The following is an 18520-nucleotide window of genomic DNA, read 5'->3' as shown; positions in this document are numbered from 1 at the left end:
AGCGTGGCACAAAGTGACACGCTTGTATATCTGCTATTTTTTAACAGCCAACGCAATAATACAAAATGACACAGGCGCTTTCACTGTTTTAATGGGTTAAAAAGTAATAATATTACATATTACTTTGTATCAAAAGTACTACATACATACATACATAGTATATTACTTTTGCTACCCAATAATTTAGCAAGAGGGCACATGCTTAATAAAAAGAACAAATCTAAAATCTATGCGATCTGCCCAACTGCTGAGACAGTGTAGAGTCAGTGGATCATATGTTTTTGTTTCACCAAATGGTCCCTTATTTTGAAGGACCATTTTGTACACAGTTAAATCAACTCTTATTTTAAATGGAGGGTCCGTGTCGTAAGGCATATCAAAAGATGAAAATAGGTTGAGAATCGCTGAGCTATACAATATAGATCCCAGTCTCTAACGTGTATCTGTCTTTGTGCTTTGTCTTCCAGAATGAGAAGCCTCTGGGTCACTCTGCCAGCAGGTCCAGCAATATCTCCAAGGTAAGAGGGACAACATGCTCTCCCTGTCTTGGATGACTGATGAGAGAGAGAGAGGGGGAGGGGGAGGGGGTGGAGTACAGGACAGGTTTTAATCCATTCAATCCGGGAAACGCATCTCTGTCAGACAAGCTCATAGCGCGCCGAGTGCCGCGCTATGAGCTTGTAGATCTGCTATTTTTTAAAAAGCTTTTTTTTTTTTTGCAAATCTTTGAATATATATTTTCCTAAAGCGAACATTTGTAACTCAAATCTTTGCTTCTGGGGGTGGTCCCTGGAACAAACTATTTTACAAATGTTTGCTAAAAAAAATATATACATTCAAAGATTTGCACAACTTTTCACGATTTTTCTAAAATAGCAGATCGACAAGCTCGGCACTCGGAGCTTGAATATCTGCTATTTTACTACAAATGTCTCCTACATCCTAACAGTTTTCTGAAAAACGAATGTTGCTATATCAGTGGTTCTCAAAATTTCAAGGACCTTCCAAAATTATACGAATTTGGCCGCAGACCCCCCATCTCAAAACATTTTGTTCCAGGGACCCCCAGAAGCAAAGGAGAAAAACAAATATATATAAATATATATATATGTTATTTTTTTTCCAAAGATTATATGCCGTGCCATGAGCTTGTAGATCTGCTATTTTTGAATAGCCATGGTATAAAATAATGGTTAAAGCGGTTAAAAATATAGCTAAAATCTAAAATGACACAGATGCGTTCCCTGGTTTGAATGGGTTAAGAAGTGATGGATAAACCTTCCATCCCCCCACAAAGGCAGCGATGACCTCCCTGAGGACACCGCCGCCTCCCTTGGTCCCCTGGCAGACAACAAGACAACATGTTTCATGTCCTGACCCCTCTGACCTCTGCTGCCCACAGAGGCTGTGTGTCTGGCGGGACTCGTTAAGGGGGGACTTGTCACGGGGCCTTGTCACTCAAAATGTGTATTTAAAAAAACACTGTATAGCTCGCAAAACGTGTCTTCATGGCTGTGGCACCTTGTTTATTGGCAAAGGTTCCATCAACTGTTTATTGTGCATTAGTATTCATTTTAACCACTTTAAAACCTGGCGTCCCTATTTTTGGGCATGTCATTATAGGAAGAAAATGTAACAAAAATAAGTGAAATTGTCACCAATAGCAAAACATAGCTGTTCCACAAGCTCAAGCTTGTGAGCTTGTAGATCGGCTATTTTCGCTATTTGTTTTACGTACTGTATATAGGGCAATAATCTGTGTATTTTTTTATTTTAGCTTTGGCTATTCAAAAATAGCAGATATACAAGCTCATCTGCTATTTTTGAAAAATCTTGAAAGTGTTTGAAAAATTATTGTTATGAAATAGTTTGAGAACTACTGATTTAGTACTACTGACCCCGTGTTCTTACTTTATGGAGCAGTAACTTGGCCTCTCAACAAGACAGAGTTGACGGCTTCGACATATTTTTGAAAATGTTTGGAAAATCTTGGAAGTGTGAGAACTACTGATTTAGAAGGCATTTGTAGAATCGTCCTCAGGTCTTAATGGGTTAACCTCCCATCTCTCTGTTTCTCTCTCTCTCTCTCTCTCTCTCTCTCTCTGTGCTGAATCTGGCTCTCAGGTCAGAGTTCATGTTCACGTTCATGTAATGCACAATCTATGTAAAGCGCTTTGGATAAAAGCGCTATATAAATGCACCATTTACCATTTTACTAGTTACTTTGTAGATTTTGATTATTATTACAAAGCCACTTCAGACCTATATACATATATACTTTGGCAATTTGAAAATAGCCGATCTACAAGCTCACAACTCGTCGCAAAGCGATGCTAATCATCTCTGGGGACCCCCCAAAATCATTTGCGGACCCCCCTGGGGGTCCCGACCCCCAGTTTTGGGAACCACTGAAGTAGGGAATAGAAAATGGCCTTTCGTTGACACATGTATTCATCAAGGTCACTGAACCAACTCACACTGAGTGGTTTATCTTATTAATTAAGCAGCAGGAGGTCATCTACAATTTCACACAGTCTTTACTCGCCGACACAGTGCTAGAGTATGACATGAATATCCTCGCTGTCGCCGGATACCTCGTATCTCCATAATTCTATAAGTGACGCCACACTTTGTTGTATATGAGACTGTCTATCGCACAAAAGTAGTGAAAATAGCCAATCTACAAGCTCACAGCTGTTTTACCTTTATTTGGATTATTTTTTAATATTCTCAATGGTTCTCAAACTTGTGTCATACAAAATGATATGTAGATCTAATATTTTGTACATCTAATATTTTGTTCAATTTTGTTAAAAATATATATACATTCAAAGGTTTGCACAAATTGTCACGATTTTTCACAAATAGTAGATCTACAAGCTCATAGCACGGCACTCGGTGCCGCGCTATGAGCTTGTATATCTTCTATTTTTGAATAGCCAAAGTATAAAAGGTTTAAATTATTGTGATGCTATATTAACACAATTAGTTGGGGACCCCCTCGAACCCCCCCAAGGACCCCTTTTGAGAACCAATGCCCTAGGGAAACTTTACTAAAAAGTCACGGTTTTGGACATACAAGGTTTCCACCCGACAGTGACGGACACATACTGTCAGATGAATCATAATTTTTCTTCATAGCATTTCTCTGACAAGTGTGTGTTTAACGGCCGCTTCTGTAAACGTGAGTCATACAGTACATGTAATCTGCCCGCCAGGGGCCATTTTCCTCCACTCCATCCAGGATTTTCAGATCCGTTATAGCACTGAATAGAAGACGTTTGAATGTGAGCGCAATATTTTACAGGAAGGGGTTTCTGGGTGAACGAAACCAATTTGTGAGCAGACGTGTTTGTGGTGGGAGATTGGCAGCAAGTGCGGACGTGAGCGGGATGGTTGAATGAGACCTTATCGGAGTTCAGAGAGCTTGGAGATTGGCTGTTTTCGGCGTGGGTTGGATTAAGATTAGTTAGATAGGGTGGAGACATCTTAATCATAAAGATAAATTCCTTTAATTTAAAGGACCCCCAGTTCGATAAGCATTAGACCACAGACCCTCATTCGATACCATTTTTCTTTTCTCTGGGATCCCACTTTACACTGTAAAATCGACAGTCTTAATTTATTGTGTAATAATTTGGACACCAATAATTTGGTCCATTTGGTTCCCAACTATCAGTCTTTTAGATTGGGGTCCCCCCTGGAACCCCCTCAAGGACCCCACACACATTGAGAACCATGCCCCATTACAACCGGGAAAGCATCATCAATTTTGATTTTTATATAGCAGATATATAGCAGATATACAAGCTCACAGCGCGTCACTTCGTGCCACGCTGCGAGCTTGTACAACATCTGCTTTTTTTTTTTTAATAGTTTTTATCCCACTATTTTTGTAACCCTTTTTTTCACCCGGTGCCAATTTTCTAAGTGATCCTGGGCACTACACTCCCCCTACCAGCCTAGGGAGCCCAGGGCCGAGCTCATGCCTCCTTCAATGCATGAGAGCCAACGACCTTCTTGTCACCTGACAGGGGGGAGTTTCCCTGGTTGGACGTAGCGCGTGGAAGGAACACGTTATTCCAACCAGTTCCCTTCCCCTCCATTTTTTTACATTTTTGAAAAATCTACTACTGATTCAGTAGGCATTTGTAGAATCGGCCTCAGGTCTTACTAGTTTAATGGGATGTCAAAGCACACGCACACACACACACGCACACACACACACACACACACGCACATCTAGCGACCATAGAACAAAGTGTCTTGCAGACATAGCTGTTGGCTGTTATAATGTGCTTGTCAGCAGCAGAGCAGATAAACGTACATGATGTATTCTATTGGGACGCATGTACCTTTGCGACACAAAAAGCCATTATCTGCCCACCGCTCTATATTTGTACCGCTTCCATTGATTTGTCCATTCAGCCGTGGCCATTCTTCCATTTTTACATTCTTCCATGTTCTTCCATTCTTCCAGCTATTTAGGAATGACTGGCGGTGAAATGAAGACCATTATCATGGAAGAGTGGTGGATAGAATGGAGTGGCGCTGGACGCTAATGACTATCTGTTGAAGTTCAGGATATATATATATATATATATATATATATATATATATATATATAGGCTATACAGCATTGAGTGGGGGCTGTGGGTTGTCTCTTTGTTTAGCTGCTGTGTGTGTGGGGGGGTTTCAAAAAGACAAGGTCACAGCTGTAGCTGCTACTGTGTGTAGCATAGTGCTGTGTGTGTGTGTGTGTGTGTGTGTGTGTGTGTGTGTGTGTGTGTGTGTGTGTGTGTGTGTGTGTGTGTGTGTGTGTGTGTGTGTGTGTGTGTGTGTGTGTGTGTGTGTGTGTGTGTGTGTGTGTGTGTGTGTGTGTGTGTGTGTGTGGCTGCAGTGGAAGGTATTGGAGTGAAAGTATCCAAGTACAAATGTACTGGCATCAAAATATAGCCTACTTACAGTAGCAAAAGTAAAAGTAGTTATATTTTTACGACGCGTTGTGAGCTTTTTCAAAATGTGTCAAATATATATATATATATATTTTTTAAATGGCTTATCTACAAGATCGACGTGTTGTGAGCTTGTATATTTCGAATATACGAAGTACAAAACAGGGCTAAAATTGTTAATCTATGTTTTGTATTAATCTAAATGTACGAAGTAAATAGTATCTCAAGTTCTCAGATAATTGTAGTGGAGTAAAACATACAATATATGCCTCTGAGACTTATAGTGGAGCAGAAGTATAAAGTATCAAATAATGGACAGACTGTATACTGTAAATTAAAAGTACCTCAGAATTGCACAGTACCTGAGTAAATGTACCACTGCAAACATCTGGTGGGTCAGGATTGCTTGGCGCTGCCGCTGTGTTCCTCCATTTCTCCTCCATTTGGAGGCATAATTCTCACCCCAGGACTCTGCTCTGCTTCCAGCTAGACGGTCCACTCATCCTCCCTCTCATGGCGTCTGGCCTAATGATTCCCATTAACCACAACTTCATCGTTTGAAGTTTGGGAGGCCAGACGCGATGTGCTATTTTGTCCTTGTCTGACCGCCAGTGATGGAAAGTAACTAAGTGCAAGTACCGTACTCAAGTACAATGTTGAGGTATTTTTACTTTACTTGAGTATTTCCAATTTCCAATACTTTTACTTCTACTCCTCTACATCTCAGAGACAAATATTGTACTTTTGCTCCACTACAATTGTTTGAAAACTTTAGTTACTAGTTACTTTGCAGATGTATTCATTATTATATTATAAAACATACGTAACCACTTAAGTCCTATTTTATACGTAGGCTATTTGAAAACAGACGATCTACAAGCTCACAACACGTCGCATCGCGACGCGTTGTGAACTTGTAGATCTGCTATTTTCAAACATTTTAGTACTTTTGCTTTTGGTACTTTAAGTATATTTTGATACCAATACTTTTGTACTTTTACTCAAGTAACATTTTGAACAACATTACAACAGAGTACTTTTATATTGTAGTATTGTTACTTTTACTTAAGTAAGATATCTGAGTACTTTTTCCACCACTGCTGAGCACTCGTTTTTTTTCATTGCATTGGTTTCTGCAGTCGCTTCATTCTGCTGGCCCTGGCTTGAAACGACCCTTCCTCCATCATTTCTTCAGGGAATATTTCTGTCTAGACTTTTCATATCAATCTGTGTTTTAAAAAAAATGCATGAAATGAGCGTGCAGTGATATATATTTAGTGTGTTGGAATACCTCTCTGAAGCAATACCGTTTCAGGTCTCTGCAAGTTCATTTCCATTGTAATGAAAAGGATGGAATATAATGGTTTCCTCAGAAATCAAAGAAAACCACAGTATGCTTTTGAAAATGGTGAGCGGTAATGTCAGTGGGCTAGACATGGCAGACCACCGGTGTGGTCCTTAAACTACCAAAACAGTCCCCATTCTTGGGTGAGCAATTGGCCAAAATAGCAGCCTACAAGCTCACGACACTGCGTTGTGAGCTCGATGATTTTTTTCCTTCAAAGAGTTTCGGTATAGTGGGGAAAATATAGGGCGCCTAGTATAGACCCCTGGGGTACACCGGTCAACAACGTCTACAGGGTTTAAGTGGTGAAACCTGAAGTGTGCATTATGGTGATTGATGGAATAAAAATAGTGGAAATAACGTATTTCTTGTCCTTTCCAAACTAACCAAAAACCTCAACGTTTCTTCTTCGCTGAGCAGCCTGTTAGTTGAAGCATCTGCACTGATTGCTACAGCTATGCTATTAACATTTAAACATGTTCCCATCGGAGCAGATGGAGATGAATGATTGGAGATCAGCTTTAATTGCATAAAACATAAGTGGTCCATCTCAGTGCTTCCCTGTGGCCTGCAGCTGCACAGCTGCAGGACCAGTAGCCAGCAGCGTTGCCAGATCTTGCGAGAGAAATAAGCTGCCAGGTCAAAACAAGCCCAAAAGATGCGACTATGGGCCACATGAGCGCTTTAAACCGGTATACATTGGCTATTTGAAAATTGCCGATCTACAAGCTCACAACGCATCGCATCGTGACGCGTTGTGAGCTTGCAGATCTGAAAGATTTTTTTTTTTTATATTTTCAGAATATTCTTTTTATATTTTTTAAACAACACACATCTTTATGAACAACAGATGGGGTTCCACGGCCAAATACATATTAATTTGGGGGTCCTTGACATTAAAATGTTTTTGAACCACTGGTTTAAACAACATTAGGAAACAAGCTTAAATAAGCAACTACACTTTAGAAACAAGCCCAATAAACCGCAACCGGAATCTACCAATATTTAAGTCGCTTATAATTAGCGGATATGGCAACACTGGTAGCCAGTGTGGACCGATTCTTTGAAAGAAACAAGCAAAACAATGAATACATAAAAAAAACGTCACAATACAAAATAAATGTAAAAAAAATAATATAAATGTTTTAATATAAATTGTATTTATTTTGTGACATTACGTCACAAATAAATAATTATAATAGAAAAACCATCTATATACCCCTAGACATTCTACCTTTTACATGGTGCCTTTTGTCTGCTGTTTAAAAGACCTAAGCCTCGGTACCCATGCATTTAAAAAATACCTCAAATGAGTTGTCAGTTTGACACTGGTATCCAGGCTGTCCCACTGTGTAGCACCTATGTAAGTAAATTATCCCTTTCCAACATGTATTTTGAATTTAAACAGGCACACATGTGCTACACTACTCTGGTTCTGGTGAACATATTGTGTCTGTCCCTTGACCGACTGTCCACCTGTAGCAAGGGTTGGTATCCGGAACCGGAGGAATCGGATTCAACATTGAGGAACTTGAAATCGGTTCCGTCACATTTGGAACCATTTTGTATCACACTGTCAGAGCTGGTGGACTTCACGTCTGCTATACAATTACAATACCGGTGGTTCTCAATTGTTTTAATTCATACGACGTTCCATTTACACTCTCAGACTTCCAAATGGAAGAGTTACATTTGGAACCCCCTCAAGTCCCCTCAAGAGGGTCCCTGGACCTCACTTTGAGAACCAATTCAACAATTTGTATGAAATATTGTATGTATGATTACATTTTTGAAATGCCACATTTTTCTATATTTTAAAAAATATATAGAAATCATTAAAGTAACCATTTAGGAATCAGACCGTTAAGTGGGAATCGTTGAGGAACCAGAATTGTCAAAATCCTACAAGGATCCCAATCCCTACCTGTAGTGATTGTAGCTGTGTGTGTGAGCAGAGATCTGTCTAATCCAGGCTGGAGCAGCCTGTAGACTCTTGCAGGAAAAGGATTGCTTAATAAAGTCCAAATTCCTCTGAGCGCTGATGGAATGTGCTTCCACAGCAATGCACTCTTCAAATACACACTGCTAATAGCCCATAGCTGTGGTGGCAGCACGTTGGGAATGGCAGGAATGGGAGTGTGTGTGTGTGTGTGTGTGTGTGTGTGTGTGTGTGTGTGTGTTCGTGTTCGTTCACACAGTCCTCATAAAGCCTGGCTAAACGTGACTGTTTCAGTGGAACTACTGGCAACCACAAGCTGTTGATAGTTTTTCTTTCCATGTAATCACATTAGTAAAACACTGACATATACAAATACTGTGTATAGTGTTGCTCCAAGACACTTCAACCGGTCATACAGTATTTGACACATTGCTGGCCAGGCCTGGGACAACTGGGGACTCCTGCTACCCAGGCGGGCTCTCTAACCATTCCTACCTACCTACCTACCTACCTACCTACCTACCTACCTACCTACCTACCTACCTTCCATACCTACCTACATACCTACCTACCTACCTGCCTGCCTGCCTGCCTACCTTACATACATACATACATACATACATACATACATACATACATACATACATACATACATACATACCACGTACGCGCGCACACACACACACACACACACACACACACACACACACATACATACATACATACATACATACATACATACATACATACATACATACATACATACATACATACATACATACATACATACATACATACATACATACCTGCCTGCCTGCCTTCATGCCTACCTACCAAGAGCTGTGTCAGCAGTGGGTGCAGCTGTCAAAGTCACTGTGTAATGATTTAGTACTGACGTAGGCACACGGCCCGGAGGAGTCTGATCATCATCATTCATCATCACAATGTCTTCTATTTAGAAATCCAGCCATTCGTGCCCATTTCGGGATGGATGGCTCATTTAAAATCCACTCTGATCTCCTTTCTCCTCTCTCCCTCCTTCTGTCTGACTTTGTACTTTGTAGGAGTTTTCCAACTCAGAGAGAGGTAGCTATAGTGATTAATTATGTCTGTCAGATTTGAAAAAGGGGTTTGCTCCGTAACGACCTCGGTGGCTTGGCTCTGAAAGTCGTGATTGTGGCGCGCCGGCCGCCGTTCTCTGGACGCATGATGAGAGAGAGAGAGAGAAAGAGGGGGAGAGAGAGAGAGAGAGAGAGAGAGTGAGAGTGCTAGGTAGATGCATATCCTTGTTGTCGGGTGGAAAGCTTGCATGTCCAAAAAGAAGTTGTTTTCCAATAGGTCTCATACTGTATCATCATCATAACCTTTATTTAAACTCGAAGTACAGTTGAGGGGCAGGCCCTCATTTTCAATGTAGTCGAGATACACAACATAATAATCAACAGGAATAAACATTTATATACATCAATATTAATATATGAATTAGAGGACAGAGAAAACTCAAACATATTCAAAGAACTAAGACAGATAGGCCGGGAATTAAGTCAAACAGTTACACTCTGGAACAAAAGTGTTGGAAACCATTTTCCTAAATTGACCCAAGGAAGGCAGTGATCAGATTTTTAGGGATTTCTGGAGCTCATTCCAAGTAGATGGAGCACTAACAGAGAATGCTGCCTTGCCTAGCTCTGTGTGAGTAAATGGCACCTTGAGCGTCAGGAAGTCACTCGAGTGAGTCTGGTAGGGACTAGGGTTCTGATCCAATAAGGCACAGATATAAGGGGGGAGCATTCCTGAGATGGCTTTAAAAATAAATAGATACCAGTGCTTATCACGCCTCGCAGAGAGAGGATAAGCCTAAGATAAGTTATTATTTAGTCACAAGCTCTTATAATACTTCTCTATTGGTCCAATATTTATAAAAACCCACAGACACACTTAACACAATGGGTGCCAGCGTTTTATTAAAACAGATTACTTTGAGTGCCAGAGATCTCACTGTTTGTAACGCTGTGCTGTTTATAGCTGTGGACTCAACCGCGAGCACCCAAACGCAAACAATGGATGCGTGTACAACGATCGATGGTCCTAGCTAACGCCTGGAACAAAAACATCTCTCACACAAGTCGCCATTACGGAGTAATCGCCCATCGAAAATGACTAGTTTTCCCCACTGTAAAAAGTTAAGAAGATCCTTTATCAAGGAGATAGGGAGCCATGTTTTTTGGCACGGTGATCCATCTGTCCCTTCCTTCTCAGAGTCACCGTGGGTGATTCCAGAGCTGCGCTAGCCCCCCCCCTTGTGGAAAGAAAACAAAAAAAACTAAAATACTGATAACACGGTTTTTACCGTGTTTGGCACCCGATGTGTTAAACACTTTCACTTTCAACATTTTTCGAAAGTTAGAAAATGGAAATATGGAGATACAAGGTTTCTGCCAGAGAGAGAGAGTTGGTTATGAATGCCAGGGAGGGAAGGAGCAATGAAAGGCGAGTGAGTGAGAGAGTTGTGAGTTGAATAGCAAGAGGAAGATGAGAGTGGAGTAAAGGAAATGGAAAAGTAGATAAAAGTCATACATCAACAACTGTCATTCCTCAAGGCCCAAGAGTTCCAAAACTTGAGTGGATCAGACTTGGATTTTGAGTTCAAAACAAAACAAAAAAAAAACACGATTGTGATCACTTTGATATCCAATCATAGAATTATCTCAGTAAACATTATGTAAATAATCTGATCCACTTGGATAGTAATTGTCTCCGCTAGGCTGAAGGTGGGGCCAAGACTATGTTTTGGCCCCTGTTCGTCTGTCCGCCCGTCCGTCCGTCTGTCTGTCCGTGTGTGTGTGTGTGTGTGTTCGTCCGTCCGTCCGTCCGTCCGTCCGTCCGTCCGTCCGTCCGTCCGTCCGTCTGTCCATCTGTCCGTATACAGCTAATCTCCGGCAATCGTTGGCCAGATTGACGTGAAACTGTGCTAACACTGGAGGCCAGAGCAGAACCTCTGCCCCAAATGTTTCACATCAGCCTGTTATAACGCCACCAGGAGGCCAATCTTTGCACACAAAAAAATGTATACAACTCCTACAGATTTTGGGCAGATCTGTCTGATTTCTCATATTCCATTCTGATTGGCATCTAAAGTTTGCTGGAGTGGCTTGTTTTGAACAAAATGCCTAAAATCATAAACGCAGTGTCCGATTGCCTAGGCCGAGGAAGAAATTCCACCCTTTTCACATTGGCCTACATTTTAAAGATTTTTTTTAAAGAATTAGAAAAATAGATGTACAAGCTCGCAGCGTGGCACAAAGTGTATATCTGTGTATATCTGCTATTTTTGAATAGCCAACGCAAAAAATCTAAAATGACACAGATACTGTCCCTGTTTTAATGGGTTAAGGACTGTCATTTATTTATTTTGTGTCAAACACTGAAGATGTTTCTGGCAACTAAAAGGGAGACGGGCTGTTATTTGAGAGCCGGTGTTCATTATGGGTTTTAGAGGGATGTACCGTATGTAAACAAAGCATTGTTCAATTAATCATTACCCCTCCTGTTATTAACTCATGTTCTGATTCTATAGAGAATCTTCCATGCTGTGTTATGATGTGTTAGAACTGCATCAATGATTAACACAGACAAGCAGTAGTTCCTCAAACACACGTTAACCACTTAAGCCCCATATACTTCTCGCACCACACATATAAATAGCCGATCTACAAGCTCATGATTATAAAGAGAAGATGCCATGCTGTCTTATCTGTTAAACTTCATAACTTATTTTTGGATGTGCACAATGTATCATTTTATTGTGGTACCTGAAGAGCACAGAGTAAGTTTCTGACTGTTTAGTGAGTACAGTATGATATACGTCTTCTTTTATTTTCCTGAGCCAATTATCTGATAAAGGTTAAATAATATTGTAAGTTGTTCATGGCAGGTGTTGTAGGATACAACAACAACAGCAGTAGCAACACAGAAATATGTGTGGAGGAATTTAATCGCATAACAACTAAATTATGGAGAAATAAAAGGGTAAACATAATTGGCTACTCTAAAATAAGAAATGATAAGATAAGGATCTTTATTGTCTCCGCCAGGCCGCCCTATCCGTCCGTGTGTATATGTGTCCGTGTGTCCGTCTGTGATCAGTTAATCTCCGCACCGTTGGCCCCATCGCAGCAAAACTGTGCACACACACTCCCTGGATGCCAGAGCAGAACCTCCACCCCGAATTAGACTTTTGCAAAACAAAACTTTTGATATCACTCCAGACTGTGTCCAAACATCACGCAAATCGGTACACATTATCTCCGTAGTCATTAAACCAAATGGGTCTTTCAGATTTTTCATATTTCATCCTGATTGCCTAAGATTAGCTTCCAAAGTTTGCAGGAGTGGTCAGTTTTTAACAAAATGCCTCAAATCATAAACACAGCGTGCGATTGCCATGAAACTTTGCACGCACATTGCCACTAGGCCGAGGAACACATGCCACCCATTTCACATTGTCCTGTTATAGCGCCACCAGGAGGTATAATTTTGCTAAACAATCTTTTTTAATATTACAGATTGTGTCCAAACATCACACAAATCGTACACATTATCTCTATAGTCATGTGATCAAGACGGATCTGTCCGATTTTTCATATTCCATCCTGATTTGGCGCATTTCGAACATTGCTGGCCCACAATAACCTACCTGACCTGGCGGAGACCTGTGCGCCGAGGAGCACTTTTTCTAGTTGTCATTGTATTGATTTGCTAGACAACAACACAACTACAATGGTTCTCCCTGGATTTAAAAACAACATTAATAAGAACAGCACTCAAAGTGCGGTCCAGTGCGTAAACGAACAATTTACAATTTAGCAGCAGTACAACAGAGTCTACACAAGTATGGCATATGGGCATATTTCACGGCAGAGAGTTCAGTCAGTTATTCTTTCAGGTTCTGGTCCAAAGTGGCAGGGATGTTGCGTTTCATGTGGGCCCAGATCAGCCTATCAAAGCATTTTTTCTCAGCGGGGGTCAGTGCGGTCAGGCGATAGTCAAACTCTTATTCTTCGACTTGGGGTGGTTGTTTAATTTATTGAGTCGGGACAACAGCGCAGGTCAGAGAGAGGTTAAAAATCCTCAATGTCGGGTGGAAACCTTGTGTGTCCAAAACTGTTACGTTTCAGAAAATGGAAAAAATGAGCCTGTGTTCCATTGGATCCAGTGTAGTTATTATTTAGTCACATGCTATTGTTGTTTCATTGGTTCAACATTTATAAAATCCACAGACAAACTTCACTTTAACTTAATATAAAAATAAAAACAAAATTGTAAAAAAGAAAGAAACTAGCAGATCTATAACCTCCCGTGTCGTGATGTGACACTTACAGTGTTGCCAAGTCTGCTTATTACAAGTGACTTTGAGCTTGTTTTTCTGTATAGTCGCTTGTAAATATTGGGTTGAGTTTTTTTGGGCTTGTTTTGAAAGTGTACATGTAGTTGCTTATTTGGGCTTCCTTCCTAATGTTTGTTTAAACATTTTCACACCAAGGAGTCCCAGATCAATATGTACTTGTCCGCGGACCCCCATCTGAAAATATTTTGTGCTAGAGACCACCATACAAGATTTGTGTTGTTAAAATGTTTGAAGATTTTTCAATATTTCAATATTTTTGGCAAGATTTTCTTTGAAAATAGCAGATCTACAAGCTGTGACACGTTGTGAGCTTGTAGATCGTCTATTTTCAAATAGTCGTTGTTTTCGTAGACCTGGCCGCTTGTTTCTATTGCCAAATCTGGCAACACTGTTTCCTTGGCCTGATGCTGGCTGCACAGTGGCCTTGTGACCTCATTAGTGTCCTGTATCAGTCCCTGGCGATCTGGAGGCTGTCTGCCTGTTTCCCCTACTGCTGTTATCTCTGTCCAAGCAAGCAAAGAGCATGTTAACCACTTTCAACCTGAAAGTGGCCCTATTTTGGGTGTGTCATTATTTCTAGACAAGGGCTGTAGTTATTCTATTATCTTGGAATCCCCACCCGATGATGTCAGTGGTATGCAGGTTTCTGAACTGTCCATTAAGCTGGCTCCAGACCAGACCGATTTTGGGCCGACTTGGCGTCGGGAAGCGTCGTATATAGTCGTCCAGTCGGTTAGGGGTCCGTCGGGGGGTCCGTCGGGACCTTTTCGGCCGACCCAGAGCCGACCGAACATGTTCAGCTTTTTGGCTGACTGGAAGTAGCTATGTAGCAGAGAAGACGTGACATCAAAGGGCTGTCGGTGTTGCCAGATTATGTGAGAGAAACAAGCGACCATGTCTATGAAAACCTACATTCACTGTTTCTCGTTGTCGCTCCCAGAGAGAGAGATTGATTGATTTGACCTACTTTTGCGCTGTGGTGATGACGTAATTTATTGGGATCAGGTGTGTAAGATTCCATTAGTATAAACATTTTAATTGGCTTTCATATACTCTTAATATATTTTTTTCAAATTAGATTTGGCCTTATAGATCGAAATGTGCTCAGTTTTGGCTATTTTCTGGGTGTTAATTTCAATAAATTAATTAATGTATTTATTTTTGATTATTCGAATAACCGTTTTCAAAAATGTTGTGTACATGTCAGCAGTGGTGGAAAAAGTACTCAAATGTTTTACTTGAGTAAAAGTATCAATGCAATAGATGTACTCTGAGTCTGTTACAAGTAAAAGTCCGGAATTCAACATTTACTTGAGTAAAAGTACTAAAGTATTGGTATAAAAATGTACTTAAAGTACCAAAAGTAAAAGTACTAAAATGTTTGAAAATAGCAGATCTACTAGCTCAGAACGTGTGCATCGCAACACGTTGTGAGCTTGTAGATCTACTATTTTCAAATAGCTTATAGGTGTAAAATAGGGCTAAAGTGGTTAATGTATGTTTTATAATGATTTATATCTGCAAAGTAACTAGTAACTAAACATTTCAAATAATTGTTGTGGAGTAAAAGTATAGACAATTGGAAATACTCCAGTAAAGTAAAAGTAACTCAAAATTGTACTTAAGTACAGTACTTGAGTAAATGTACTAGTTACTTTACACCACTGCACGTCAGTGAAGAAAAAAAGAAAAAACGCTGGGAACATCAGGGAAACAAGCCCGTCGCTTATAATAAGCAGACCTGGCAACGCACAGCAGAGGGCGCTGTTTTTTGGCCTTTGGTTCCCAGATTAGCATCTCAATGGGGCAAGTCGGCTGACAGACTAAATGCCCACTTTTGCCAACCAAATACCAGTCTGTTGCAGTCTGAAGTAGTCTGAAATAGTCTGAACGAGTCTGTTTGGTCTGGAGGTACCTTTAGCCCACCAACGAGACACAGAGTGAGTAGACAATGGGGCCATCTTATAAAGAGTAACCAGCTCAGTCAGTGGCCTTGTGGTTAGTGTCTGCCCTTCGAGATACTAGCGTCATGTCCAGGGGTTGCATTTTTTTCCAAACAAAACCAGCTAACTCCATTGGATCCTCAAACTTTCTGCTAAACCAGCTAACTCCACCTGAGTTTTGCTGACTCCAGGCTCCACCCCCTTTTGACCTCCAACCTCATTGTGAGCTTGGAGGTCCATTCAGCTGTTCTTATCAATGATGAACAAAACCTCCTAACTCCACCTTTTTTCATTTCCTGAAAAATGAACATTATAGATGTTTTCTGCCGAGATGCAGAGATGTACATCATGGCTGTGGGATGTACTTGTACATCAAGCTTCCTCACGCTACAGAAACAGGAGATAGGCTCCTTGCCCTATGGGCCACATGGCTCAGCAAGGTTTACTTACTTTACCTTATAATGAGTGATGACCAATTATATGAAGTTGAAATATAAGGTGTCACATGACTGGTAGTGTGTACAGTACTTCCTCTTCCATCCCATCATGTATATTCCTCTCTTACACTCAGTTGCACGACGGTATTAGCAAAGAACTGATGTACAAGCTGACAACGTGTGAGAGAGAGAGAGAGAGAGAGAGAGAGAGAGAGAGAGAGAGAGAGAGAGAGAGAGAGAGAGATGAATTAAGCTTCACTGTCACACAAAACCGTTCTCGACACCGCCTTGAGCATAAAGTAATTAAAGAATCTCTCTCTCACACACTGTGTGTGTGTGAGAGAGAGAGAGAGAGAGAGAGAGAGAGAGAGAGAGAGAGAGAGAGAGATTCAAAAGCTTTATACTAAGCTACTGTACCTTTGCTACATGTACGCTGTATATAAATGTATGTAACTAATCCTAACAGTAAATTAACATTGTTGTGGTTTTATAAGCTGCAATGTGACACAACTCTGTTTACACAATTCTGTATTCCCTTTTAATTGCACATGCATTTCAAAGTTTTGATTGTTTTATTTGACATTACGCTTTGGCAATTGTAAACATACGTTTTCTCATGCCAATAAAGCTCATTTGAATTGAAACTGAATTGAGAGAGTGAGAGAGATAGACAGACAGAGAGGAGGGTGAAGGACACCAGCAGACATTGAATTGTGTATTGATTACCATCAGGCCCTGAGCTTTACATTGTCCCTGGGTTACAGATGGAATCAATAGGTAATTAGTCTTCTGTTTAAACAGAGGAGAGAGCAACGCTCTGCCCACGTGGCGTGATGTTTGTCACCCTCCTAAAGACCGTCCCCATGTCCTAAAACTTGTCCCCATGTCCTAAAACTTGTCCCCATGTCCTAAACTCCGTCCCCATGTCCTCTCTGCCCTATGCTTTCAGTCTGTAACAGGGGGCATAGGACCCCCATGTTCCTGACCAACATTTGTTTGAACGATGTGTCATCTCTCTACTAAGATGAATATTTGTGAATGTGGAATAACTCTGTGTTTTGTTCCTTCTTCAACTAACATAGTCTCTGTTAGAGTGGTTTTCCCACACTGGCTAATGGCTATACCCAGGGCTGTATTAGCCATTGGGCTCTCAGTGGCCCTTCGGGAACTGGTATTTGTACTTTACTTGAGTATCTCCAATTTCCAATACTTTTACTTCTACTACATCTCAGAGGCAAATATTGTACTTTTACTCCACTACAATTATTTGAAAACTTTAGTTTAGTTGTTATTACATTACAAAACATACATTAAACACTTTAGCCTTATTTTATACCCAGGCTATTTGAAAATATCCGATCTACAAGCTCACAACGTTTGAGCTTGTAGATCGGCTATTTTCAAACATTTTAGTACTTTTAATTTTAGTACTTTAAGTACATTTTGAAGTAAACGAGGACTCGGGTCCGTGGCCACACCCGCCACTGCACACCAGGGTCCGCAGCCCGCAGCCCTTACACCACTGTCCACGACCACTTTTTCTTTTCCCAGTCTCCATGTGCCTCATCTATCTCTGCACAATATGTGTGTGTGTAGAGATAGATAGTCGTCTCTCTCTCTCTCTCTCTCTCTCTCTCGCTCTCTCTCTCTCTCTCTCTCTCTCTCTCTCTCTCTCTGCTCTGGCCTTCATCTGAGCAGTTCCTCTGAGCTGCTGTACTGTCTCTTAGCCCTGGGACTGTGTTAATCAGCCTGATGAAGTGTCACAGTGTGTGATGTGATGTGTCATCACGTTCTCCTCATGCTGACAGCACACTGACACCATTCAGCTCATAGTCTCTTGACTGCCTCGCGTCACATGAATGAAGTACAGTACATATATATATATATATATATATATATATATATATATATATATATATATATATATATATATATATATATGTATATATACTATATATATATATATGTATATATACTGTATATATACTGTTTATACTGTTTATATATTGTGTTATTTCTCTACATTGCATCACTGCCACCCTAACCTGTGTGTGTGTGTGTGTGTGTGTGTGTGTGTGTTCTGTCACTCAGGCGGGAAGCCCGACCTCGGTCAACGCCCCGTGCAGCTTCTCAAGGACATCTGTCACCCCCTCTAACCAGGACATCTGCAGGTACGTCGAACTTTGACCCTTGACCCTTGACTTGACGACCCCCAATAAAACGGGTCCCTCTGTCATGTGACTCATGTCCAGTATAATTGGCAGTTTCACATGCATGCTGCTGTCTATATCCTTTCATTCCATTTGTCTTTTTCATCCCTGTCCCTCTCTTTTCAACTGCTCTCACCATTTCTGTCCATTGCATGTTTCTGCCCCTACCCACACACACACACACACACACACACACACACACACACACACACACACACACACACACACGCACACACACAGCCCCGAGGATGAGGATGCTTTCAAGCAGACAGCCGTGGTTCTTT

General features: G+C 40.9%; 1 protein-coding gene across 2 annotated transcripts in view; it reads left to right on the top strand.

Annotated features, from left to right (window-relative positions):
* Positions 1-18520, top strand: part of marchf8 (membrane-associated ring finger (C3HC4) 8) — a 150176-nt gene that overhangs the window by 105171 nt on the left and 26485 nt on the right. For both annotated transcript variants that reach the window (XM_080449261.1, XM_080449262.1), the window contains 2 exons: positions 468-518; positions 18118-18197. In XM_080449261.1, the coding sequence (XP_080305387.1) occupies positions 468-518; positions 18118-18197 (131 nt within the window). The remainder of the gene's footprint in view (positions 1-467; positions 519-18117; positions 18198-18520) is intronic.

The sequence above is a fragment of the Gymnoscopelus braueri genome (genome assembly GCF_963280865.1).
Source record: "Gymnoscopelus braueri genome assembly, chromosome: 14".
NCBI lineage: Eukaryota > Metazoa > Chordata > Actinopteri > Myctophiformes > Myctophidae > Gymnoscopelus > Gymnoscopelus braueri.
The sequence above is the reverse complement of the archived record's forward strand: the minus strand, read 5'-3'. Positions and strand labels throughout refer to the sequence as shown.